We start from the raw sequence: 21,120 nt of genomic DNA on the forward strand, positions 1-21,120 counted from the left end.
CCAATCGGTCATACTAAATTGTAAATATGTCTGGATTCATAAACTTCAAGTTCATTGATGCGTATGTTTCAATTTACTCGTATATGAGTATAATATAATCCAAAAGATAAAGCAGACAACTCTTCTAGTATATGTTTTTCATTTGAGATAGTAGATATGATATATAGATATTCTACATTATTCTTACTATTAGTCTCAATATGATAAGTATTGCAACATATATATTTAAAACTAAGTAAATTTTTCTTTGATTGACTAGAGAACAATGCATTGTCAATTGTAAATTTTGTCCTTCTATGTAAAATAATATTTGCTTTTCCAAAACCTTCAATCAGGTTTACAGAACTTGATATCATATGGACTTTTGTTTCCAACATTATTAGTTTGGAAAAATATTTTCTACTTGTAAATATTGTATGTGTAATAGCACTGTCTGCAAGACATAGATTTTCTTTACTTATTTTTTAGTCACCCAACATATGAAAATGATCCAGGTTTCTTCATTGAAAGAAAATAATTATAATAAAAAAACAATATTTGGAATATACAAAGGTAAACATATACTAAGACAAAAAAAAAAAAAAAAATGAAGATAAAGAAGACAACAACATTAAATCTAGATATTTTCAAAGTCAAAGGAAATATTCGATATTCTATCAATTCTGTCAGTTTTCTCTTCAAGAGATTCAAAGAAGTCTGCCACATCCAAATTTGTCATATGGGATGGGTCAAATATGTCATTATCCTGGTATGCAAAACTTGCTTCCACATTTTTCTCTTTTTTCTTTAGGGAGGCTTGATAGAGATCAACTAAATGTTTTGATGTAGACAGATACGTGACCAATGCCCAGTCATTCCACATTAGAAGTATTTATTTTCAATACTTGTTGAACTCTTATCTTGTGGAATTTTTCCTTTGTGATTATCATTTTGTGTGGTTCTTTTGAAATTTGAATGATTAAAACGACCACCACAAAAATAATAATTATTTTTTTCTCTGCCATGGTCACGACCTTGACCACGACTTCGACCATAATTATTATTAAAATTCACAGCATTTTCTTCAGGGAATGGTGTCATTCCGGTTGGTCGAGATTCATGATTTTTCATTAATAACTCGTTATTTTGTTCGACCACTAGAAGACATGAAATTAGTTCAGAATATTATTGAAAACCCTTCTCTCGATATTGCTACTATAGGAGTATATACGAGACATGAAATGTAGAATATGTCTTCTCGAACATATCGGTATCAGTAATTTTCTCTCAATATAACAACAATTTTGAACTGATTTTAAATAATGCGGAGTTGTAATCCCTTACTGATTTGAAATCTTGTAGCCTCAAGTGCATCCATTTATAGTGAGTTTTAGGAAGAATAACTGTGTTTTTTATGATCATACCTTTCTTTCAAATTTTTCTACAAGATACAGCGATATTTTATTGTAAGATACTCTATTTTTAATCCCTCGTGGAGATGATGACGAAGGAAAATCATAGTTTTTGTTTTATCTTAACTGGATGTCGTATTTTTTTCTTCAATAGTCTCTCCAAGATTCATAGCATCCATGTAGATTTCGGCATCAAGCACCCATGACAAATAATTATCGTCGTTAATGGACATCTATTATTATTATAATTATAATATTTATAATAATGTCAATTTTATTATGTTTTCGAATATTTTATATGATTTAGTGCTATATTTTAAATGCATTATTTATGTCAATTGATATACCAAATATATATAAAAAAATATTAGTTAATCTGTTATATTTTCAAAATTATGATATGATTTTGATGATATATCAGTTAGATTTAATTTGGTATATCGTTTGTATACGAAGTATACTTTGGACCGATATACTATATTTAGAGAGGGAAAAAAAGTATATCAATGAATGATATACTTAAAATATTAGATCGGTATTCCAATTGTATGTTAGTATTAATTCAAAATGCATTTCAAGTACATTATTGTTATGTGAATAGTATAGTATCATTTATTCAAAATACAATACTAAGTATTCCATTGGTGTATTAGTAGTTTATAAATACTCATTCAAAACTTAAGTATAAGATAACATTAATCTATCTATTAATAGTCATTAAAAATTTGTATCAAATATATCATTAGTATATCAATAGTTTTTATATTCATTCTAAATCAATTTCAAGTATAACATTCGTGTATCAATAATATATCAATACTCATTCAAAATTTAATTCAAATATATCACTAGTGTATTGGTAATATCTGCACTCTTTCAAAATTCATGTAAAATATAATATTAGTGTATTAATAGTCATTAAAAACTAATTTGAAGTATATCATTAGTGTATCAAAAGTGTATCAACATTCATTCTAAATAAAAATTGAAGTATAATATCTGTGTACCATTAATATATTAGTTTTTCTAAAGAACTCAATTGTTCAAGTATATAAGTAGTATATTAACATCCCGTTCATGATTCAATTTCAAATGTAATATTGGTATTTCAATAATCGACATTAATAAGTTGATATATATATACTCTAAAACAAATTAATAATGATTTTAAATTAATTTGACAAATATAAATGACATACTTTAAAAGTATATTAGTTGATTGATATATCTAATATAATGTATATCAATTGAGTCATATACCTGTATCAAATACACTATCAATATTAGCAAAAATTTGCTATTCTTGCAACTACCTTGAATTAAATAAATGAATTTATATGAATGTAAAATACAAATAAACACACCTATCTCTGCATAGGATTTACTCAAAAAATTACTAATACATTTCATGTATGGTTTCAGTTGGCATATGTTTCTTCTCTGGAAACAAAAACCTGTTTTGAAAGAATATGTTTGAATGTGTTATGTGATTTGTTGTTGTAATACCAACAAAGAAGTTCCAGTGTTGAAGTCAGCTGAGGCAATCAAATCTCCAAGATGTCCAAGCTCTGGATATTCATTCCATTTATCGAGACCAGCAGTTTGAGGTGACTCTAAGCCATTGCTTTTTCCTACGATCATAAGATCGAATATATCTAATATTTTTCTAAGTATGAATACTGTTTCTTGTCCATCTCTGCAAACCTCCTCTTCAAACACAACTCTCTCCTCTCCTAAACAATTTCCTTTAAAATCTTTAACAACCTCTTCATCCATTATATGTTCCCAACTGTTGTCCAACTTTGATCTATTTTTATCTTCTAGCGGCGCTCGCAGTCGGAGCACCATTAACTCCACTCTCAAGTCATTTACCATGCGTTTTGCATATGATAGTGCCTCCCTATCATCCTTCCCTCCCAAGAAAATCACACATACTGAGTATCTACTTTTAATTCTCGATGACAACGTCCTTGCTCCGGTACGCCCTAATTTTCCTCGGTCGACGAAGATGCCAACTGAACAAGGAGCCCTTTCGAGGACATTGTAGTTCAATGTCCTGATCTTGTTGTCAACTTTGTCAACAAAACCATCCATGGTCCATGTTACATGGAAAGGAAGTATTATAAGTGATGCAACCTTGTCGAGTGCCAATGTGCGTACATCGTTGTGCATGACCATGCATGGTGAGACCGCAGTGAAGCATTCGACGTACACCGTCCCTTCATTCACTCTCTCAAATCAACAAAAATATTGAATAATTTGTCGGGAGTAAGAGTGGTCGTCGAAGGGGTTGTTCTGCCATTTGTGTGAAATGAAGATGGGAGTGATCCGACCAGGGAGCTCGATGAGATGGAATATATGAACGGCGATTGGGTTCTCGATTGTAGGGCACGAGAGATTCAAAATATGAGCAATGGCATTAACATTTTCCTTCTGATGAATGCAGGCGAGAATTTGAAACTTGTCGGAGTGGCGATTCAAATGCATGATGTTCCTATTTTGATAGCCGGCATATTTCCTTGAAGGATCATACAGCCCTTGCACTGCAATTGGCATCACGGTTGCAAAAAATAATACGCAAACAATGAAGCATCCAAAAAGGTCATTGTCAACAACCTGTATTAAATGATTGAAATTCCCACATTAATCCAAGCCAAAACACAGAAAAGAAGTATATACATATATACATACATGGTAGTCAATGGACGTTGTGTAGAAAAACAAGTCCACAGGACCTTTGCAGCTGATAATGAGAGAAAGTGCCAAAGAATCCTTGAAGGGCAACTTGCAATACTTAGAAGACAAAAAACAAGCTACAAATTTGACAGTACAGGCCACACAAATCAGAACTATGTTCAATTTAGTGTAAGGAGCATCAAATGAAATGTTTGACAAATCAGCTCTCAAAGCACAGGTGGTGACAAAAATAGGCATAAACACATGTTCAACAAGGCACTCAATTTTATTCACAAGAGTTGATGCTAAAGGCGCTCCATCAGGAATAGCCATCCCCAAAAGATAAGCCCCTAGAAGTGAAGGTTGACCTGTAAAGTCCCCAAAACAACATATAAAAGAGCTGAAGAAACAACCCCTTCAATATAACAGCTCTTCACTGGCATTCCTTGAGGTGTTTGTTTGATGATCCAAAACATTGCAGGTCTAATCACAAAGAAAGCCGTAAGTATGAGCATTATTAAGGCACCCACTTCAACTGCGACTCTTGAAGGGTTTACTTGGTATTGTATGTGTTGTGCTTTTATGATCAGAATGAATGTACCAAAAACGTCAATGACCAAGGCAGAGGAAAGGCCTAATCGCCCCACTTCCGAGTTCATAATTTTAAGCTCAAACAAGTGAAGCAACAACAGCAAATGAAGTCATCCCATGAAAGTTAATCAACATGGTGAGGAATCGTCTTTGTTTGAATGTTACTTGCCAGTCTTCATAAAGTCTCGTCAAAAACATATTTTTAACCAATGTCTCTGTGATTAGAGGGAGTAATAAAGCTGAAATTCCAATGAGAAATGCTGTTTTTCCTGTTTTTATTGTCATTCTTAAATCAATTTTTACTACACTTAGAAATATGTATAATGTGTACCCAACATCTGCCAGTAATCCAAGCACCTCTTGACTCCCCACATTCAGATGCTTTAGTTTTGCTTCCTCCCATTCGTTCCATGACCACCCGAACGCCAATCCGACCTGATATTCATTCATGGATTAAATTAAACCCTTTACATAAGAAAAAGGAAAATTATTTGGAAGTTGTTTTATACTTACAAGAATTTGACAGGGAATCTTGGAGATCCCTAAACGCTTGAGAAAGTGATACGTAATTGCAAAGCAGAAACAGAACAAAATCAACTGAAGCTCTAGAAGAGGCAAAGAATTCTTCAACCACCATTGAGGGTCATTAAATTTAACCCATAAACCATTTGAATTTATATAAGGTGGAAGATCTATACAAATTGTACTTGTCGTATTTGAATGCAACTGTATCATCTTCTCCCCCATCACAATTAGTAACCAACAACCAAAATTTTGGTTTTGCTTTCAAAATAATATATTCAACATGTCTTTTTTTTTCTTCTTTTTGTTTATATAATTTTCTTTTGTCTTTAAACAAACATGAAAGTTAAGCAACCCAAAAAAAGCCCCTTCCAAAAAGGGATTTGACAGTTCTTTTTATTTTCCAACTAACAGCCAGAAGGGTTCATCTTATATGTCTGTTTTTAACAGATCTCATTAAGAAATATAGCTAAAACATGAGGACATGTGGTTATGTTTTTATTTATCCCCTTGTTGGTGACAAATATAATCATCAGTATGGTTACCCCTTTTCCACCGTTACATGTATGAGATTCAAATATCTCGAAATTTTATATTTAGTGATCATTAAAAACTGTAAATATTTTAATTACATTGTCACGTGACGCTCTTGTTAAATCATTTGTCTTTTTTTTTTTTTTGTGGTACATTAAATTAACCAATATCTATGGATTTGTCTATCATAATGCCATATAAATGAGTTAAACTGAGAAGATAAACTTTCCTTTCATTAACTTATAAGATGTTTATAAAGTTAGCACACCACTGCAAAAAAATTGGATCATGAACTTAGGAGGATATATTAGTTATTTCTGTTGTTGTATTACCAAGACAGAAGATCTTGTGTTGTTATCTAGTGATGCAATCAAGTCCCCAAGAACTCCAAGCTCTGGAAATTCATTCCATTCACTAAGACCAGAAGTTTGAGGTGATGATGATTCCAACCCTTTTCTTCTGCCTACAATCATAAGATCAAATACATTCACCATTTCTCTAAGTCTCAATGCTGTTTGAGGTCCATCTACACTTATTTCCTCTAAAAATCTCACTCTCCCATCTCCCAAACATGTCATTTTGAAATCTTTGATAACCTCTGAATCAAGCATTTTCTCCCACTTACTTGTCCCCTGATCTTCCATACAACTCCCAAGTTTCAGCACTGTTAGTTCAATCCTTGTGTCCTTTGTTAAACGCTTTGCAAATGAAATTGCCTCTCTGTCATCATTCCCTCCCATGTATATCACACATACTGTATACTGACATTTCACTCCTGAAGATGCCATTGAAGGAATGCTTCCTAAATGCCCTTTGTCTACTAAGATGGCTACCGAACAAGGCGCTTTTTCAATCACACTGCAATTCAAATTCCTCATTGTGTTGCCTTCTTGGTCTGTAAATGAATAATTGAATCTTAATTATTTGATTTGTTGGTCTGTAAACGAATCATTGAATCTTAATTAATGAATAAGAACAATGTATACCCAAAATCTGCAAGTAATACAAGCACATCTTGACTTTCCACATTCAAAACCTTTGTTTTTCCTTCCTCTCATTGATTCCAACAACATTCAAAAGCCAATCCAATCTGTAAAAGAAAACCCATTTAAGAAAATGAATTGAAATTTAGGGAAGAATTGGAAGTGGTTTTTTTACTTGCAAGATTTTGAGAGGAAAGCTTGGAGATACCAAAATGCTCGAGGAAATGACTTGTAAATACCAATGAAAAACGGAACAAAATCAATTGAAACTCAAGAAGAGGTAAAGAAGAATTGAACCACCACTGAGGATCGTTATAATGAACCCATAAACCGTTGGAATTAATATAAGGTGGAATATTTATACAAATTATTGTACTTGTCAAATTTGTATTCAACTGCCTTGTCTTTTTTATGACAAACGAACAAACAAAATTTTGGTTTTGCTCTTCAAAATTTATATATTTAACATGTCTTTTTTACATGTTATGTGTTGGTTAGATAATTTGTTTTTGTTTTTTTCCTTGAACAAACAACAAAGCTAATGATGAAAAAAACATCCCTCTAAAAAGGGATTTGACAGTCATGTAATTTGAAATTGACAGCGATATGGGTTTCTTTTAACTCATGATTTTATGCCTTGTTTTAAGTGATTTGATCTAGAAATACAACTGAAATTATGAGACAACAATAATATGACAATTTCATTCAATAATTTACCACAAATTATGGTGTACTGTTTAATGGGATTAGGAAAAAAAAAGAACAAAAAGACATTTATGTTTTCTATACAAAAAATGGAATTTTTCGACCATCACTATAGTATTGGTAGATCATTAATGATCAAAAAAAGATTTTTTACTATACCATACTTTTTTTAACCTACAATTTTCCTTTTTTTTTTTAATAAAAAGACAATTAAGAAAAAAGGCCTGTTTTTTTTATGAAAAGAGACAAGATTTTTTAATTTTCAAAATTTTGTTATAATGGTTGATAGCCACCAATATATGGTTATGGCTTTTAATATATTTTTCTCCACATTTTAGGTTAAAATTGAAACATTAAGTTGGATTTAAGACTAAAGTAAGAGAGGATAAAATGGTGAAAATAAAAAGGAAATTAAAAAAAAAAACCCTACAGTTACGTAAAATTGCCCAAACTAACCCAATACCATGTCATTGACCTCTTTTTTAAAAACACGTTTTTTTTTTTTAACCCTTTAAGACGTGAAATACCAGTTTAACCCTCAATATTAAATGTTTCACTCTCAATGTCTTCTTTTTGTCTCTTTTGTTCTTCCTCTTCAATAACCACAATACTTCATTGAACGCAACACCAATATGTCGTTCAATTCTCTATCAACATCTATTCTCTACCGACCTTATACCATCAACATTCAATGTTATTGATATCAATCATGGGACAAGTAATGAGCGATTACTTTTAGCTTGTCTATACATTATGCTTTCACTTTCAACTTCGTTACAACAACTTAGTCGATCGCTTTCAACTTTGAGTTTTTTCGTGAGTTTAGAGCAAGCCAAAAAAATGTATATTGGAAGAAGACAATCATTCATCTTACCGATGTTAAGTTTAGTATAGCTTGAAATCAATGAACATATGTTACACAATCGTTCAAAGTGGTTGTATCATTAATATTTTAGTTCTTTTAAGAAATTCATTTGTTCAAGTATATAAGTAGTATATTAACATTCGTTCAAAATTTAATTTTAAGTGTAACATTAATGTTGTAATGGTTTATCAACATTCATTTAAAATGGTTACAAAAAAAAATTGAACCATTCAAATTAATTTCACAATAATTGATATACTTCAAAATTATATCAGTTGAGTAATATATCAGATATAAACTATATCAAATATACTATTGATATATGCATGTTATGCACTAACGAGGGAAAAAATGTTATTCCTACAACTACCTTGAATTAAAATAAATGAAATAATGAATGAATTTATATGAATGTTAAAGACAAATAAACACACCTCTCTTTGACTAGGCTTAACTAAAAAATGTCCTAATTCATTTCATGACCTAGCTAGTTTTAGTTGGCATATATTTCTTCTCTTGGAAATTAAAATCTTCCTTATTGTCATAATAACAAAAATGGGGAAAAAAAAGGAACTATTTTCTAAAGAATGTGTTTGGATGTATCATGTGAGCTTTGTTGTTGTTGTAACACTAACAAAGAAGTTCCAGTGTTGAAGTCAGCTGAGGCAATCAAATCTCCAAGATGTCCAAGCTCTGGATATTCATTCCATTCATCGAGACCGGTAGTTTGAGGTGACTCTAAGCCATTGCTTCTTCCTACAATCATAAGATCAAACATATCTACTATTTTTCTAAGTATGAATACTGTTTCTTGTCCATCTCTGCAAACCTCCTCTTCAAACACAACTCTCTCATCTCCTAAACACTTTCCTTTAAAATCTTTAACAACTTCTTCATCCATTATATATTCCCAACTGTTGTCCAACTTTGATCTATTTTCATCTTCAAGCGGCACTCGCAGTCGGAGCACCATCAGCTCCACTCTCAAGTCATTTACCATGCGTTTTGCATATGATAGTGCCTCCCTATCATCCTTCCCTCCCAAGAAAATCACACACACTGAGTATCTACTTTTCATTCTCGATGGCAACGTCCTTGCTCCGATACGCCCTAATTTTGCTCGGTCGATGAAGATGCCAACTGAACAAGGGGCCCTTTCGAGAACGCTGTAGTTCAATGTTCTGATCTTGTTGTCAATTTTATCGATATAACCATCCATGGTCCATGTTATATGGAAAGGAAGTATTATAAGCGATGCAACCTTGTCGAGTGCCAAGGTGCATACTTCGTCGTGCATGACCGTGCATGGTGAGATTGCAGTGAAGCATTCGACATATACTGTCCCTTGATGGTCTCTCTCAAACTTATCAAAAGAACGAACGATGTGTCGGGAGTAGGAGTGGCTGTCGAAGGGGTTGTTCTGCCGTTTGTGCGAAATGAAGATGGGAGCAATTTGACCAGGGAGCTCGATGAGATGGAATACATGAACGGCGATTGGGTTCTCGATTGTAGGGCACGAGAGATTCAATAGATGAGCAGTGGCATGAACGTTTTCCTTATGATGAATGCAGGCGAGGATTCCAAGCTCGGCGGAGAAGCGACTCAAATGCATGATGTTCCTGTTTTGATAACCAGCATATTTCCTTGAAGGATCATACAACCCTTTCACTGCAATTGGCACCATGGTTGCAAGAAACAATATGCAAACAACGATGCATCCATAAAGCTCATTGTCAATAACCTGCATTAATTGATTGAAATTCCCATAAACGCTGCAATTATTAGCACATTTTGAAATTGAGAGAGAGAGAGAGAGAGAGATAAGAAATGAGGAATGAAAGAAGAAGCATATACATATATACATACATGGTAGTCTCTGGACACTGTGTAGGAAAACAATTCCACAGGACCTTTGCAGCTGAAAATGAGAGAAAGTGCCAAAGCATCCTTGAAAGGCAACTTGCAATACTTAGAAGACAAAACACAAACTAAAAATTTGGCAGTACAGGCCACAAAAAGCAGAATTATTTCGAGTTTATTGTGAAGATCATCAAACGTAGTGGCTGAAATCTTTGATAAATCAGCTCTCAAAGCACAGGTAACAACAAAAATAGGCATAAACGCATTTTCAACAAGGCACTCAATTCTATCCACAAGAGTTGATGCTAAAGGAGCTCCTTCAGGAATAGCCATCGCTAAAACATAAACCCCCATAACGGGAGAATGACCTGTAAAAGTCCCCAAAACAGCGTATAAAAGAGCTAAAAAAATAACCCCTTCAATGTAAAACCTCTTCACAGGCATTCCTTGAGGCGTTTGTTTGATGATCCAAAACATTATAGGTCTTAGCACAAGGAAAGCCACAAGTATGAGCATTATAAGGTAACTCACTTCAGTTGTGGTGCCTGAAGGGTTTATATGGTATAGTGCGATCCGGGTTTTCATGGTAAAAAGGAAGAAACCAAAAATGTCACAGACCAAGGCAGAGGAAAGGCCTAAACGCCCCAATTCTGAGTTCATAATATGAAGCTCTTTTACAAGTGAAGCAACAGTAGGAAATGCAGTTATTGCATGAAAGCTAATCATCATGGGGAGGTAGGCTCTTTGTTCGTTTGTGAAGCCCCAGTCGTCATCAATAACCATACTTTTAGCCAATTTCTGTATGATTTGAGGGAGTAATAAGGCTGAAATTCCAATGAGCAATGAATTTTTTCTTGTTCTCATTGCCATTCTTATATCAACTTTTGCTACAGATAGAAATACGTACAATGAATACCCCAAATCTGACAGTAAAACAAGCACTTCTTGACCCTCCATGTTCAAATACTTTAGTTTTGCCTCCTCCCATTCATTCCACGACAACCCGAAAGCCAACCCGACCTGATTCGTTCATGGACTAAAAATTAAGACTAATTGTAATTGATAACATTTTTAGGGCTAATAATTAAGGCAATGTTTAGCAACACGTAATGAAATTTGGTGTAGTAATGAGATTCTATTGATGGATCCATTGTAATGGGCTTGAATTATAAACGTAATTAGATTGTTTTTTATTGCGTTTACTTAGAATTATAAATCTGTCACGTTTATTGTTATCTTTACCGTTACTATTATCCTTATTATTTGACTCTAACAACAACCGTAACAACAATTGTAAAGGTAATAATAAATGTGAAATATTCATTATTTTCCTACTATTATAATCACAACATATATAACGGTAATAGTAAAGATATTGGGTTCCACATAATTTTCAAACACAATCCGATTGAGCAATTTTTGTTCCTCACTCAGATTGTACATTTTTATTACAGGTTTTGAGGCAGACCCCATAGTTCATTAAGATTACGAAACATAGGTAAGTAACAACAAACGAAATCAATTGGAACCCACTTTTCAGATTACTAATGATGTATTATGCTTCACCTGTCGTAAACGTTACCTAAGTGTATAGCAACATTTTTAAAGAATTGCAAATATGAAAAAATCTATCGGTCATATGTTCCAAGAGCTAGATCTAAACTTTGCTATATCTGTAAAATCTTTTGTATTGTGCTATATCTGCTAATGTTTTGGGTATGGCCTGATTGCTATATTTGGATTCGCACCTTCAACTAAACCTCTTTGCATAAGAAAAAAGAAAATTATTTGGAAGTTGTTTTATACTTACAAGAATTTGACAGGAAAACTTGGAGACCCCAAAACGCTTGAGAAGGTGATATGTAATTGCAAAGCAGAAACAGAACAAAATCAACTGAAGCTCCAGAAGAGGCAAAGAATTCTTCAACCACCATTGAGGATCATTAAATTTAACCCATAAACCATTTGAATTTATATAAGGTGGAAGATCTATACAAATTGCACTTGTCGTATTTGAATGCAACTGTATCATCTTCTCCCCCATCACAATCAGTAACCAACAACCAAAATTTTGGTTTTGCTTTCAAAATAATATATTCAACATATGTCTTTTTTTTTTCTTCTTTTTGTTTATATAATTTTCTTTTGTCTTTAAACAAACATGAAAGTTAAGCAACCCAAAAAAAGCCCCTTCTAAAAAGGGATTTGACAATTCTTTTTATTTTCCAACTGACAGCCAAAAGGGTTCTTCTTATATGTCTGTTTTTAACATATCTCATTAAGAAATACAGCTAAAACATGAGGACATGCGGTTATGTTTCTATTTATCCCCTTGTTGGTGACAAATATAATCATCAGTATGGTTACCCCTTTTCCACCGTTACATGTATGAGATTCAAATATATCGAAATTTTATATTTACTGATTATTAGAAAATGTACAGATTTTAATTACCTTGTGACGTGATGCTCTTGTTAAATAATTTGTCATTTTTTTGGTACATTAAATTAACCAATATCTATAGATTTTGTTACTACAGATAAATGAAAACAACTTCAAGGTGGTTAGAAATCAGTTACATACAAGCTGTCTTTATATACATTTTGTAATTACATGTACAAGCAAGAAAGTGAAAAATTATAGAGTGATCAAGAAATCTATCAGACTTATCTTGTAATAATCTTTGTAACTCCCCGAATAAGAAAAATCATCAGCTTCTCCATGGACGTAGGCTATCCTTGGCCGAACCACGTAAAACATCGTGTTCATCTTCTTCCCTGATCTTCTTTCCTCTATTGTGTACCATTTAGCCATCGATCGTGTACCTCAACACTTCCATCGTGTAGACCATCGTCGACTTCGAACCTCATCGTCTAGAGGTTCTTCAGTAAAGCCTTCATCGTCTAGACTAATCTTCCCTTATCGTCTAGACGACTCCCTACTTTACCTCCAATCGACTAAACGACAACAGCCTCCATCGTCCAAGCGATTTCCGGCAGCCTTCTCCCTCAGGTTCTCTCTTTATTTTCTCTCGTTTTCTCTCTGCAACAAAGAAAAGAAAGGAATAGTCATTAAAGGTCTTCAAATCTTAGAAGTGCATAACTCTCATCTCGACCATCAAGGTGTAAGGTGAAGATTATTCTTCACACGGATTGTGCTTTCAGCACGCTGGTTTGAGTTCAGTGTTTTTCTTCAGGTGGTATCTAGTTTTCATCGTCGGGCTTGGTTTTTCATTAAGCCCAAAGATCAATTTCAGTTTTAAGTTTGCAGTGATTTCTCAGCCTAATTTTCATATCAAGCCCAACAAGTGGTATCAGAGCCTGCAAGAAAACTTCAAGATTAGTCAAGATTCTAAAGAAGCAAAATCTTGGAGCTTTTCAGACAAAATTTGAAACAAACATGGTAATAGCAAGGCATGACATTGAAAAGTTTGATGGGAAAGGAGATTTTGGCTTGTGGAAAGCCAAGATCAAGGCCATCTTGGGACAACAAATGGCACATAAGGCCTTTGAGGATCCAGCCAAGCTCCAAATCACTGCAACCGAAGAAGAAAAAGAGAACATGGAGCTAATTGATCATGGTACACTTGTTTTAAATTTGTCTGACAGTGTTCTAAGACAAGTGATCGATCAAGAAACAGCCTTCAAGATGTAGAGCAAGTTAAATGAGCTTTATGAGACTAAAAATCTGCCCAATAAGCTTTTCCTATGGGAAAGGTTTTTTTACCTTCAAGATAAGTGCTTCTAAATCCTTGACAGAGAACCTAGATGACTTCAAAAGGATAACTACTGAATTCAAGACTCAAGGAGAAGAGATTAGGGTAGATAATGAAGCCTTTGTGCTTCTAAACTCATTGTCGGATTCCTACAAAGATGTAAAGACTACCCTAAATATGGGAGAGACTCCCTAACTACTGATATTATCATTTCAACTCTTAAAATCATATAGATGGAGCTTCTGACTAGCAAGGAAGATAAGCCTAGTGTTGAGGGTTTATTTGGTAAGTCAAAGCAGAATAATAAGGAAAAAGGAAAACAAAACTCAACAGAAGAGGGGAAAGAAAAATCCAAGGTTAGATGTAAATATTACAAAGAACTTCAAAGTGGAAGAATGAGCAAAAAAACAGACAACCACGACCTTAACAGAAAGTCCAACCTAATTAGCCAGGTGAAGCCTCAGTTTGGGAGGATTCTTACTTCTTTTCAGATGCTTTAGCTACCTAAAATTGGAAGGCAAATAAAGAAACTAATAAGAACCTAGATTAGGTTCTAGACTCAGGGCCTTCTTTCCACATGACACCCTACAAAGACTGGTTCAGTACTTATAGAGAGTTGGATGGAGGTTCTGTCTACATGGGTAATAATAACTCATGTCCAGTGGTTGGGATTGGCTCTGTTTCACTTAAACTTGAAGATGAAACAGACAAACTATTGAGGAATGTCAGACATGTGCCTAAGCTGAAGATAAATTTGATTTCACTAGGCATGCTCGATTCTATTGGCTGTGAATAAAGGGGAAAGGAAGGCTACTGTGAAGTTTTGAAGAACAGTAAGCCTATTCTCAGAGGGGTAAAGATTAATAGTGTATATGTTGTTCAAGGAGTTTAGAAAATACACTCAACTTTGATTGTGACTCAGAAGCAGCCCACTGAAGGAGATCTTTGGCACAAAAGACTCTCACACATTGGTACCAAAGGTCTACAAGCTTTTGCTAGTCAGGGAATTCTACCTAAGGGAATTCATCAGAGCCTATCCTTTTGTGAACATTGTATGATAGGGAAGACTACAATACAAAGTTTTGTGAAGGCTCAGCACACAACCAAGGCCATCCTTGACTATATGCATTCGGACCTATAGGGTCCCTCACCTTTCCAATCCTTTAGTGGAGCTAGGTATTTCTTAACCTTTGTTGATGACTATTCTAGAAAGTGTTGGATCTATTTCCTTAAATCTAAGGATTTAGTATTTGAAAAGTTCAAAGAATGGAAGATTATGGGTGAAAAATTATCTAATTGTCAAATTAAGTGTCTAAGAATTGATAATGGGCTTGAGTACTGTGCAAAGGAGTTTAATGCTTTTTGTAGACAGCATGGTATTACTAGACACAAGACAGTTAGGTATACACCTCCGTAAAATGGGGTGGCAAAGAGATTGAATAGAACTATAATGGAGAGAGTAAGAAGCCTATTGCAGATGCTATACTTCCTGAGAAATTTTGGACAGAAGCAGCCTCATATACTGTCTATACACTAAACAGATGACCCCATGCATCTCTTAACCTTCTAACCCCTGAAGAAAGGTGGACCTAACATCCTCCTAGCCTAAATAACCTAAGGGTGTTTAGTTGCACTGGTTTTGTTCATCAGAGTAAAGGGAAATAGCTGGCAGAGCTGTGAAATGTATGTTCTTAGGCTTCACAGAAGGTGTTAAGGGGTTTAGAATGTGGCACCCTACAGAGAAGAGATGTATAACCAGCAGAGATGTTGTTTTCAGGGAGGATGAAACGTATATGCAGGGATCTAACTCTAATGCTACATCACCTCAAAAGAAAAATGATAAAATTGAGATGGTGCAAGTTCTTAACCCTAGTTCTGATCCTTCCAGCTCTGAATCACCTTTTGATCAACTACTTCATCTTGAAGAAGAAGTAGAAAATGCTATTACTGATCCCGAGCAAGAAGAACAGATTTGAGGGGGTACAGCCTAGCTAGAGATAGGTAAAGAAGAATTATTGTGCCACCTTCAAGGTATGATCTGATCCTTCCAACTCTGAATCACCTTTTGATCAACTACCTCATCTTGAAGAAGAAGTAGAAAATGCTATTACTGATCCTGAGCAAGAAGAACAGATTTGAAGGGGTACAGCCTAGCTAGAGATAGACAAAGAAGAATTATTGTGCCACCTTCAAGGTATGATGACTACTTAGCTTTAAATGCTTCAGATTTATGTAATGATTCAGAACCCTCAACCTTTGAAGAAGCAATGAGCTATCCTAAAGCTAAGTTGTGGATAAAAGCAATGAATGAAGAAGTTGATTCACTAGTAAGAAACAACACTTGGGAGTTGTCACCTTTGCCAAAAGGTTGCAAGCCAATTGCATCCAAATGGGTGTACAAATTGAAGAAGGCTTCCCTGATGATCAAGGACCTAGATATATAGCTAGGTTGGTAGCTAAGAGTTTTACATAGAGGTCGGGTGTTAATTTCAATGAGATATTTTCTCCAGTGGTCAAGCAGACTTCTATCAGACTATTATTGTCTATTGTGGCTCAGAATAACCTAGAGTTGGAGCAACTTGATGTTAAAACAGCTTTTCTACATGGCTTCTTAGAGGAAGTTATCTATATAAGCCGGTATGAGGTCAGAGGGAAATAAGACTATGTTTACCTACTTAAAAAGTCTATCTATGGCCTTAAACAGTCCCTTAGGTGCTGGAACAGAAGATCTAGTGACTTTATGCAGAAAAATGGCTTTAATAAAAGCTCCTATGACAGTTGTGTTTACATAAACACTGATATCTATACTCATCCTATCTACTTGTTACTCTATGTGGATGACATGCTATTATCAGGAGCAACTATGAAAGAGTTAAATAAAGTCAAAGATTTATTCAAGTAAGAATTTGAAATGAAAGACATGGGCAATTAAAAAAGAATACTATAAAGGATCTCATACCAAGAGTTCCATGAGCTGTTCAGATCGCTCCGATTTCACAGTGACCGAAATACAAATGATATACATTCAAGACATACAGTTATGCACATAAATCTAATTATCGCATGCCCAGAACAAGATAAATAAAAGGGAAAGGGTTCCATAACAGTTGAAGACTTTCTTCGATCTTCAGAATCCCAATGCAGCGGATCCCTCTAATAAATCTACCAACACCTAGCGAGAACCTCGACTGCAACAGCACGATCAATGGAAACACGAACGCGGAAACGAGACACCACCACTAATTAACCCTGGGTATTCTCGGAGTGAAAACCCAAAGGGTGGGCTTTGGTGAATTTGGTAAAGGACGGAGGACAATGAGTCGTGTAGATGATAAGCAAGTGGGAGATAAAACAGTGCTATTGTATAGAAGAAGTGCTTATCGCATAGAGGAGCTACACGATCTTGTAGGAAAAACTTAACGATTGTTTAGGAAAAACGTATACGATCATTTAGATAAATCATGAGGTAGACGATCGTTTAAACGGAGAAGCAACTATCGTATAGGCTATCGGGCAATCGTTTCACGAATTCTTTTGGGCAGTAGAAGAAATATTAAATGCGCGATGTAAAATGAAAACCTCTTTTCATTTTTAATCTGTCGGTTACCATAACCAACGCTGCCCATTAGCCACATCCGAACGTGGAAAAATTGGTTAATTATCATATAATTAATCAATCAATCAATTAATAAATATAATCATATTATATTTATATCATATAGTTTGATATCACATATCTACTATAGTATTTTCTCTTCTACTTGATATAAATCATATTTATATCTAATTTCCTCCAAAATAATGTATCTCATATATTTAGCCAATTATATCATATATATAATTAACCATCCCAATTATATCATATATAATTGAACTTCCTCTTGTCAATTTGAACATTTCAAATTAAGTCAAACACTGGTTTTTAACTTTATCTAAGCTACCCAGGGGACCTAATGGACTTGTGGCTCAAAGCTCCAACGGTACGTGAATAGTAACTAAACTCTTTAGCCACGAGATCCACCATCCGTTAACTGTCAATGATTCCACTAAAGACCCATAGCTGAACTTTTCTTACCACAGATATATTTTTGTGTCCATCGGATATAACCAATCATGAGTATGATGATCCTTCACAGATGCTCGTAAGTACAGCTGGGCCAATTTACCATGTTGTCCCTGTAGTTACATCTCACTTCTTAAGTACCACTAATTCCTCTAATGAACAATACAACATAGTCCAACTATGTGTTTACACCTCTAGGGCCAAGAAAAGATGTGTGGCGCCACATTGTTCAAGCCCCAGAATCAGCTTTTAAGGGAGCCATCTATCTACTTGCCCCTGCCTCAGGGAAGGAGTGAATTCCATCTTGTGTAGCTGAGTCCCCAAATCCCAAATCAAACAAATCCTCAAAATGGTAGGTTTGAATCGGTGACCTGGCCATTCGCACCCATATAAATCAAAGGACCGCCCTCAATGGCAGGAGTTCCCAACCCACTCAACATTGAGGTCATGTTACCTATGGTCATCCTAGTGAAGTGAAGTCTTTGTCATGAATGGTGTTATATAACGAGACGTTAACACTTCGTGGTCAGGTCTTATACAAACTCTTTGTATAGGACACCCCCACTCGCATGTCCCCAACATGAATGATCAGGATCAGACCATCTGTGACAAGTCATAACACTTGTGACCATTTCACAAAGCGGGCTGTGTCCGTAGCGTTACTAGGATAAGGTTTCCTTTCTTTATCCATTTACTACAGACCATTTTGGTTATCACTCAAGACATGATCCAATTGTATGTCACCACATACATGCTTGAGTTACATACAGATAACTAGGGATTTTATGTTTATTGGTTTGTGGTAAAGCAAATAAAACAATTAACCGAGCAAAATACAAGATGTGAAGTAAATATCATATATTAACAACACAAGTGTTCGTACATACTGTTTATAAACTACAGGACACGAGACTTTAGGGCATCAACCCCAACATAATAGGCATTGATATAATCAGAAAAAGAAAAGCAAGTATTCTAAGCATTGATCAGTCATAGTATTACCAGAAATTGCTTAAGAAGTATCATATGACAGAGGCAAAATCAATATCTACTCCTATTGCTAACCATTTCAAACTCTCAGCAAAGAATTCACCTAAAGAATCTGAAATTGAACATCAGAAGGTAATGTCAACTATCCCCTATTCTCAAGTTGTGGGAAGCTTAATGTATCTAATGGTGTCTACAAGGCCGAATATTGCCTATGCTACAAGTCTGGTGAGTAGATATATGGTTAATCTGAGTAAAAGGCACTAGGAGGCAACTAAGTGGATAATGAGGTATCTTAAAGGTACTTCTAGTGCTAAACTAATGTACCAACAGCTTCCAGATAGAGACCAGAGCTGATTGGGTATGTTGACTCTGACTATGCTGGAGATCTAGACAAGAGAAGATCCTTATCAGGCTATATCTTTCTATATGGAAGGTGTGTCCTAAGCTGGAAGGCTACATTACAATCAGTAGTAGCCCTTTCTACTACTGAGGCAGAGTTTATTGCTCTTCTAGAGATAGTAAAGGAAGGTTTATGGCTAAAGGGTCTCCTATGTGATTTCAGGATCAAACAGAATACAGTGAAAATCTTTTGTGACAATCAGAGCACCATATATTTATCTAAGCACCCACAGTACCACAAAAGAACAAAACATATAGATGTTAAATATTATTTCATTCTAGAACAGATAGAAGCAAAGCAAGTTGAAGTTCTGAAAGTACATACCTCAGAGAATGCCTCCGACATGTTGACAAAAACTATCATTCAGCTCAAACTTCAGAAGTGCCTTGATATTATAGGGTTTGAGCTGAGAGACAAAGGTTAAAGAAGAAGACAATCAGTTCAGAGAAGCTGAAGAAACACTTGAAGTTTATTTCAAGGTGGAGATTGTTATTACAGATAAATGAAAACAACTTCAAGGTTGTTAGAAATCAATTACATACAAGCTGTCTTTATGTACGTTTTGTAATTACATGTACAAGCAAGAGAGTGAAAAATTACAGAGTGATCAAGAAAGCTATCAGACTTATCTTGTAATAATCTTTGTAACTCCTCGAATAAGAAAAATCATCAGCTTCTCCATGGACATAGGCTATCCTTGGTCGAATAACGTAAAACATCGTGTTCATCTTCTTCCCTGATCTTCTTTACTCTATCTTAAGAAAATAAGCTCAAACATTCAACATATTCAATAGTTGTTCACATTTCTTTAACTTTTTACAGTTTGTTATTGTAACTACTTGTATCAGAAAATAGTATAAGTACTCATCATTTATAAATTTCATAGCATACAACATGCAATAGCTTCAAGAAAGCTTGAAATCTGTAAAAAGAAAAGATGTGACTTAGCTCTTGAATAAGTTCTCCTCTCCTTCCCGTGGATGTAGGCATCATTTGCCGAACCACGTATATCGTTGTGTAGAACTCTTCTTCCTCCTTTCTTTTACAAGATTGCATGCTCTTTATCTCCAATCGTTTACTCAAGCAGTCGCACGAAACAAACAAAAGATTAGGGTTAGAGAAGCTCTGCAATATCGAAAGAGAGAACGAGAGAGAGAGAGAGAGAGAGAGAGAGAGAGAGAAATTAATTCTGTACAAATTCCCATTAGAATAAGTTTTCATTTCACTTCTATCAGGCAAAGGTTAGTGGAGCACATCAGCTGGAAGTTCATGAACAAACAATAGCCAAGAACTCTACCAAACCAAATTCATTTTTGGGGCATAATTCTTGGACTCACGAATTGGATCATCAAACCAGGGCCACTGTATTCATCATTTGGGCTTTTAATATTCATTCAACAAGAAGCAGGCCCAACACTATCGTATACCATTTAGCCATCGATCGTGTGCCTCATAACTTCCATCGTGTAGACCATCGTCGACTTCGAACCTCATCGTCTAAATGATCTTCAGTAAAGCCTTCATCGTCTAGACGAATCTTCCCTTATCATCTAGACGACTCCCTACTTTACCTCTAATCGACTAGACGATAGCAGCCTCCATCGTCTAGGCAATTTCTGGCAGCCTTCTCCCTCAGGTTCTCTCGTTTTCTCTCTGCAACAAAGAAAAGAAAGGAATAGTCATTAAAGGTCTTCAAATCTCAGAAGTGCATAACTCTAATCTCGACCATCAAGATGTAAGGTAAAGATTATTCTTCACACGGATTGTGCTTTCAGCACACTGGTTTGAGTTCAGTGTTTTTCCTCAGGTGGTATCTGGTTTTCAT

At 34.9% G+C, this 21,120-nt stretch overlaps 1 protein-coding gene and 1 pseudogene across 2 annotated transcripts; both read right to left on the reverse strand.

The window, feature by feature from the left end:
* Positions 1-2,868: 2,868 nt before the first annotated feature.
* LOC150038389 (cation/H(+) antiporter 12-like) lies at positions 2,869-5,405 on the reverse strand (annotated as a pseudogene). Its single transcript, XR_016529220.1, has 3 exons — positions 5,172-5,405; positions 4,083-5,093; positions 2,869-4,007 (listed from the first exon to the last, which is right to left on the reverse strand). The product of XR_016529220.1 is annotated as a cation/H(+) antiporter 12-like (transcript).
* Positions 5,406-8,722: 3,317 nt separating this feature from the next.
* Positions 8,723-12,171, reverse strand: LOC120076736 (cation/H(+) antiporter 3-like). The gene is made up of 3 exons (XM_090312984.1): positions 11,938-12,171; positions 10,134-11,147; positions 8,723-10,008 (listed from the first exon to the last, which is right to left on the reverse strand). Exons 1-3 carry the CDS (start codon positions 12,169-12,171, stop codon positions 8,848-8,850), a joined length of 2,409 nt encoding a protein of 802 aa, XP_090169110.1. The 3' UTR covers positions 8,723-8,847.
* Between the last annotated feature and the right edge of the window lie 8,949 nt (positions 12,172-21,120).

Source organism: Benincasa hispida, chromosome 1 (genome assembly GCF_027475165.1).
Source record: "Benincasa hispida cultivar pf3 chromosome 1, pf3_genome.v1.1, whole genome shotgun sequence".
Lineage (NCBI taxonomy): Eukaryota > Viridiplantae > Streptophyta > Magnoliopsida > Cucurbitales > Cucurbitaceae > Benincasa > Benincasa hispida.

Coding starts and splice junctions, on each gene's coding strand:
- LOC120076736 (XM_090312984.1), bottom strand. CDS start 12,171: ATGGGGGAGAAGATGATACAGTTGCATTCAAATACGACAAGTGCAATT. Junction 11,148..11,937: donor AGTTTTCCTGTCAAATTCTT/GTAAGTATAAAA, acceptor TGAACGAATCAG/GTCGGGTTGGCTTTCGGGTT. Junction 10,009..10,133: donor CAGTGTCCAGAGACTACCAT/GTATGTATATAT, acceptor CAATTAATGCAG/GTTATTGACAATGAGCTTTA.